At 39.0% G+C, this 6,625-nt stretch overlaps 1 protein-coding gene across 1 annotated transcript in view; it reads right to left on the bottom strand.

The window, feature by feature from the left end:
• Positions 1–2,213: 2,213 nt before the first annotated feature.
• LOC104543319 (deoxycytidylate deaminase-like) overlaps positions 2,214–6,625 on the bottom strand; it is a gene marked incomplete at its 3' end in the record, with an annotated part of 4,649 nt that continues 237 nt past the window's right edge. The window contains exons 2-3 of the mRNA XM_010187900.1: positions 2,874–2,985; positions 2,214–2,349 (exon numbers count right to left, since the gene is read on the bottom strand). Of these exons, the coding sequence (XP_010186202.1) occupies positions 2,214–2,349; positions 2,874–2,985 (248 nt within the window). The remainder of the gene's footprint in view (positions 2,350–2,873; positions 2,986–6,625) is intronic.

Here is a 6,625-nt window from a genome sequence, read left to right as displayed (position 1 = left end):
CATATATATACACACACACATATATATACTTCTTTGGTCTGTCAACTGTGCTATCAAGACTAATAAGAAACTGCTAGAGTTTAAATGATCTGTGAATTACAAAATAGGTAATTTATTCATCACAGCAGACACTTTATGTTACAAAGTTGTGATTTTTTTAATGAGGTGAAGACTAAGATTCCTGGGGGGAAGGGCAGTAGTTAGACCATCTCCTAGAAATGAACTCATCTCTCCAGGCTCTCAGATTGTTAATGCATTTTTTTAAACATCAAGTATGAGAGATTTTACTCCACATATTTTGGAGTCAGAGTTAACTAAAAATAAAAATTTCAGGTCATCTTGTACAAAGATTCTTCACATTCATACAGCATTTTTAGTTTAAATTGGTCAGCTTAGGTTTGAGTGCCTGGAACATGCTGAGGTCCCAGAGACCACCCACACTGATCTTAGTTCAGAACTGAGACCTTACAACAGCAGAGAGATTCAACCAAAATCAATATTCTGATTTCAGTACTTTATATTCAATCAATGGGCTAACACTTGTTTCCTCAAGCTATAAATAAAGGGCAGTCATAGTAAATTGTACCATCATTATACTGCCATTGTATGTAAAACCAGCATTTCTGTGCTTTAGAGCAGACTTAAAATTTGGCAGGAGCTGGCCCTAGTATTGGGAATACATCTCATATGAAGAATAATATTAAACTGTCTCAAGCCTAAGAGTTAATGTTGGAGGTTTTATAATAAATTGGTAAAGTGAACAAGGACAAAGTACCAGGGTTTTAAGAACTCAAATAGGAAACTGATGAATTATGTGCTGAACCACTGCATATCATCTTTCACTTCCATGCTATGGGAAACCAGAAAATGTAATGTCGCTTTTAGAGAGAGCTCTGGGTGAACACAGGAAACGTCAGAACTCATGCAAGTCAGATTTCTGTATCAGACCAAGTGTTAGAAGTTACAAGTAAAACATTGAATTAGTAGGGAGATATAAATACTGTACACTGGAAAAGAACTGGTATCTCCTTGCAAAAGCTAAATTCTGGTGCTCATTTACCCCCACCCATGCAAAGGGAAGGGAGAATTTCTCAGGGCTTCCATTCAGTTTTGTGATTCTTCCCCCTGCCATTCCTGAGGCCAGGACAGGCTGAGATGCAGCACAGGATGAAGGAGCTCCTAAAACCCATTTTGCCTGTGCCCATGGCCTTTGGTGCATTGGTTTCACCCCACAGAGGTGCAACAGGAGCTGGTGTGGAAGCAGAAAGATGAAGGGGGATTTAAGAGAGTGCACACTCCCTGCTTCCTTATCGGTCCTACCCACAGCTCCTCCCCAACATGAGCTATTCCAGGTCACGAGGCAGCTCTCAACTCCATTTCCACGCTCAGCAGAAAGCACTCATGGCATAAAGCCTGAGGCAGCCCAGCGAGTTGTCTCCTTGGGTTCTGGAAACCATGCCTGGCCCAGAGGAGCAACTGTACAGCCTCGCTGATGGGTGCACCAAGATTAACAGAGGAGCCTTCAAGGCAGGCTTCCAGAAGGCCAAATTACAGGGTCCAAAGCAGCACTTGGCCACATTTACCATTAAACCATCCTTGCTCTTCGTTCCTTTTCCCATTTACTAAATGTGAATCAAATCAGAGGCTGGAACAAACAGTGAAAGTCACCTCACCCATAGCAGGGCAGATCCACCAGATGCGGCAAAAATGGCATGGAATGACAGAATGCAGTCACATACTTCAAGACAAACAAAATTTGACTCCTTCATAATATGTATTGTCTATGCCATCAACACCTAAACACTGGATTTTTCCACAACCACTGGAGTTTATGATTTTAATACCTGTATTTCAGATCAAATTGTTTTGCATATACATGCTCTCTGTAATGTCTGTGGAAATGACCACATAGAAGCAGCAACCATCTGCATATACTGCAACTGCACGCTAATGAGCTGCGATACATTTACAAGTTTTCACTACACAATCCAAGATGGCCTAATCATTAATGAACATACCTCACCAGGAAGTCAGTCCTTCATAAAGACTGTTTTCATTTGTTTTCAGAGCTGTGATTTTTATCCTGATGTACCACATATGGGCACATTAACAAAATCAGGTGAGTGGAAGAAAACTGGATCAATATCTTACCAGCTGAACTTTCATATATACAGACGTGACAAGTCTGACCTGTCAACCACAAGAAACCTTACCATAAGGATATTTTGTGTCTAGCCTATGTGCTGCTGTTCTTGTCCAGGGTAGTACATCATCGCTGCAGCCATTAGGCATCCCATTGTATCCAATTCCGACAATCTTGTTTTCTGAATTTACAATGCAGGCACCAACCTAAATAAAATCAGATTTATATAGTACCAACAGCATGCAAAACAATGCATCAACAAGGAAGACAAGACCTGAAAAGTCAGTCCTACAATTTTCATTCAAAGATACAAGCTCCACTTAATTCACACCATATAGTGAGCAAGGCTACAACCGTACCTAACTGGCAGAGCTTTAGAGTAAATCGCGGCTGATACAACCCTGCTACCCCTGTGGTCATGCAGTCCCCATTCTCAGCCTGCCAGCATTGTTCCTTGCCCTAATACGAAGTGAACCTAGCTCAAGAGTGGAACCAGCACTAAACTAACCCTCCTAAATCTAGGTTTTCTGAAAGTTCAACTCCCCAGACTAGCTTTTCCAGCAGCAATACAAGGGAATTTCTGTAACAAAAGGTGCTGACCATGTTAAAAATGGAATAGCTATACACTGAAATAACTTTTAATAAGAAATCCCTGAAAGCATTATATGTACATCTGATGCGATGTGCAATAGAGATTAGGTTATGTTATTCTTATAATTTGCCTTCTTACCTGAGAACTTGGATCCTTACTTCTTTGTGCTGACAAAAAAGCTACTGCCATAAAATATTCAGGCCATTCCAAATAATCCTCTCGTTTTTTGCACGATGCTTCATTGCTGAAACTATAGTTTATGAAAAAAAAAGAACTATCAGCAAACAACATATAGCTAGAGTTATTACAGACTATTCTTTTAAAGTGCACAAGTTTAAAGCAGCCAGGATCAGAATCTGGCTAAGACCACCACACATTCACTAATATTTTAACAGTAAAACCATTAGTGTTAAGTACTCTCCAGGAAGTTCTATACACAACATTTCCTTTCAGAATAAAGGCATCCAAGCGAGGTTGCAAATTTTAGTTTAGATAAGAATGTTGAGCTATTCAGAGCACTGAGCTATCCAAAGACAGAGCAATTTATCCTTTATAGATAACACCCTGTCTATTTCTAAGATTCACAGCATTCTTTTCAATCAAACAACATGATCTTTTTTATGATGACTGCGCTAACTGCAAGCCTCTAAGCTATTTTGTACTTCTTTCTGCCTACAACAAGTGCTCCCTAGATTTCTATTTGGTGGCTTCCTGTGCAGTCATTTGTTTCTGCCCGTACAGCTATTGCCATGAGTACGCCTCTCATTACAACACTTGCCTCAAATTTTTGTGGGTCATTCTGACAGTCCCCTGCTAAGTTTCTTTTCAGGCTATGTCCTATGAAAGCCTTCAAAAAATGGAGAGAAGATGAGTTCAAGAACTTTTCCCTTAGATATAATGTATAAAAGTGAAACAAAAAAGTGATGCAACATTTTGTCTTGCCTGCTTATGGCTGAAGGACTGCTTGAACAGTGTAAAACGCAAGAGATACATTTCTGTGCTTTTCAGCTCAAAGAGAGACAGACAGACAGACGTGTCTCTCTCTCCTCCCCTCCTCCCCCCAACATATTTGAGCTTTGCAAACTTCAAAAAGATCAAATTCAAAAAAACTTCCCCAAACTATTGCTACACTTGAGAATCAAAACAAATCTCAAAGACAATAATTAGCCTATCAAAACACAAGGGGGCACAGTACTTTTCTTCTTGGGCTGCTCTTACCAAGGACTACAGCTTAAGACTGAGATACCCTTCCTGCGATGTACAGCCAAGCAGAAAAATACATCATAGGTAAATGGAGCAGCAAGACATCCCCTAGCAACACTTGTACCAGCATTTTCAGATGACAAATTAACATCAGAAGACAACTGTTTTGTTAATTATTATTTTTATAACAAAAAACACATATTAGAGGCTTGCAGTTAGCTTGTCATAAAGAGGTTATGCTATTTGAGTGAAGACATGCTAAAACTGTACTTTAGAAACCTACAGGATGCTATTTACCAAAGATAAATTGCTGGTTTTGAATAGTTCATATATGGCATATTACAAGTTAGTAATTTTGGCTTGTTCTTGGAATGAATGAGGATCATCTTTAAGGCCATCATCTCAACATAAGGAAGGAGAAAGATACACTTTTGGTGTAACTAGCACACCACTCTCACACTTCGACAGCATTGTAAACACTGCCCAGAATCATCAAAGCAAACACAAAAATCAAGTATGTGATTCTAAGAGTGTCCAAATGGCCTTGAATCATCATAATCAGAGGGTTGGGAGAAAGAAAGTGTTCAGAGCACAAGAAGCCCCCAGCAGAAAGAAGAAATTAAAGATACGTCCTCACACCTCTCTGTGCCAAATTGATCTTCGGCAGGTCAACTGAAATGCCAAGAAAGTGCTTCAGCTAATTTAAATGTCTATTTAAAGTATCTCACAAAAGCAGATTTACAAAATCCAAAACACCATCGGACTTTAAATGATCAGTTAAATACGTTCCCAACAACGTGACATTCACAGCGATGTCTTTTGAGAGGCGCACAACACACAATGCAGAACTACACCGAATTAAAGATTCTGGGGAAAGGGCTCCAGAAAGACAACGGTACTCTAAACTAAGAGATCATGAGATCTCCTTTTGTTAAATTATTCCCTAGCAACTCTTTGTTCCAAACAGAAGAAAAGCTACTATTTACTTTTCTCATAAATACAGAGCTGTACGTAAGTGGAGGTCCCTCAGAGCACCAACTTCACAGGGAGAGGAGCATATGTGAAAAATGAGCAGCAGGCTTACATCAAAGAGGACATAAAAAAAACCACGCTTACTCAATTGCTTCTACTTAACATCATCGTGTTTAGCGACATAATTCCCTCAACTCGGTGCACAGGAATGCAAGAGTGTGAAATGGGTATAAAACACTTAATTTCTGATTGAGCAGAAGCCAAGGCCTTGGCCAGCAGTCAAGCACACACTGTAAAATTATGTTTATGGATTTGGGGCAGTTGATCCTCTTCCTTACACTCATTTGTAAGTTCCAGAATTGCATGAATGAAGGCTATTCTAGAAAATATTATGGCTAGCTGTAAAATAAGCAATTAAGGCTTACCCTTGTGATAACTCATAAGAAATTATGAGTAAAAATAGGAACTGAAAGCCATGAAGATAATGCTGTTCAAGAAGAAAGGGAAAAAATATCCTTAAATTCTAGAGTGATTAGTATGTAGAAAAATCTGCTGCATAAACAGTATTTCAGAGGAAAATAGAGAAAAAGATTCTGTAATTAGAGGACAGTGCCTCCTTTTTCCGTTCTTTTTCATTCATGTAGGCTTCAAGTAAGCTGTAATACCATCTGAAAAAGGAAATTTCATTCAGCTACTAAAAAAAAAAAGGTAAAAAGGTCTATCTGAATGAAAAATTTAGTTGAGAATCTTAAAACTGAACACATCACCTCAAATCTTTCCATAGGACAATTATGATGGTCAGTTACACAACACTGAGAATACAACTGGAGAACTGGTGGTTATCAGACCTTTCCCCCTTTTCTCTTCCTTTTTAAAGTTTTTCTTCTGCTTTCTTATCCGTGATGTCATGTGCATTATGCTCCAACTGTTTTGTAGTGGGTTTTTTTCCCAGTATCAAAGTATGTTACTGAAGATCAGCAATCAATATTCTGTCACTCAACTCACAGAATTTAAGGCAAAAAAGGAGGTAAAGCATGTATTAAAAATTAAAATTAAAACTTCTTCAGCAATGCTGCTGTTCCCTAAAAGCCAAACAGGATATGTTACTTGATGACTTTTAATACTAGCTTCTTCTTTAAGTCTCATAATTTTGTTTATGATCACTATTATATCAAATGAATGTGGCATTTCCTTTATTTGAGGTTTTTTTTTTTCCCTCCTGTAAGTACTGAGATATGGTCGTTACCTATTCCTTACTGGGAGGTAAGGTTCTGAGAGAGAAGGAAAGAAAAATAAATCTTACACAAAAATGATACTTATTAACTATATTCATTTTTTTCTTGAGAGAAAACCCACCAAACGTTTATATATAAACACTTTGTAGAAATATTGAGCCTTAGTTGAGCAGTACAAGAATACTTCCTTTCACTGAACATATTTCACCATCACTTCTTTGACTTTAATTAATCGAGTATTACTTATGCCAGTATCCATTTCAGGAAATAATTAATACAAGATACCCTACCTCTTCCTTTTCCTATCCCAATGATTACAACAAATAAACTGCACAGGCCATACCCTCACGAAAAGGCCTCCAGGAAACTCCTCCCCACGGGGACGCGGCCTTTCCCTCCGCACGGCCACAGCCGGCACTACCCGGGCCCACCCCACGCCCTGCGACTGGAGAGCTCCTCAGCATTGCGGGGCCCGACCGC

Source organism: Mesitornis unicolor, unplaced genomic scaffold (assembly GCF_000695765.1).
Source record: "Mesitornis unicolor isolate BGI_N332 unplaced genomic scaffold, ASM69576v1 scaffold25307, whole genome shotgun sequence".
In the NCBI taxonomy this organism is placed as follows: Eukaryota; Metazoa; Chordata; class Aves; order Mesitornithiformes; family Mesitornithidae; genus Mesitornis; species Mesitornis unicolor.
Note: the sequence above shows the minus strand (reverse complement) of the source record. Positions and strands in the feature narration are given on the sequence as shown.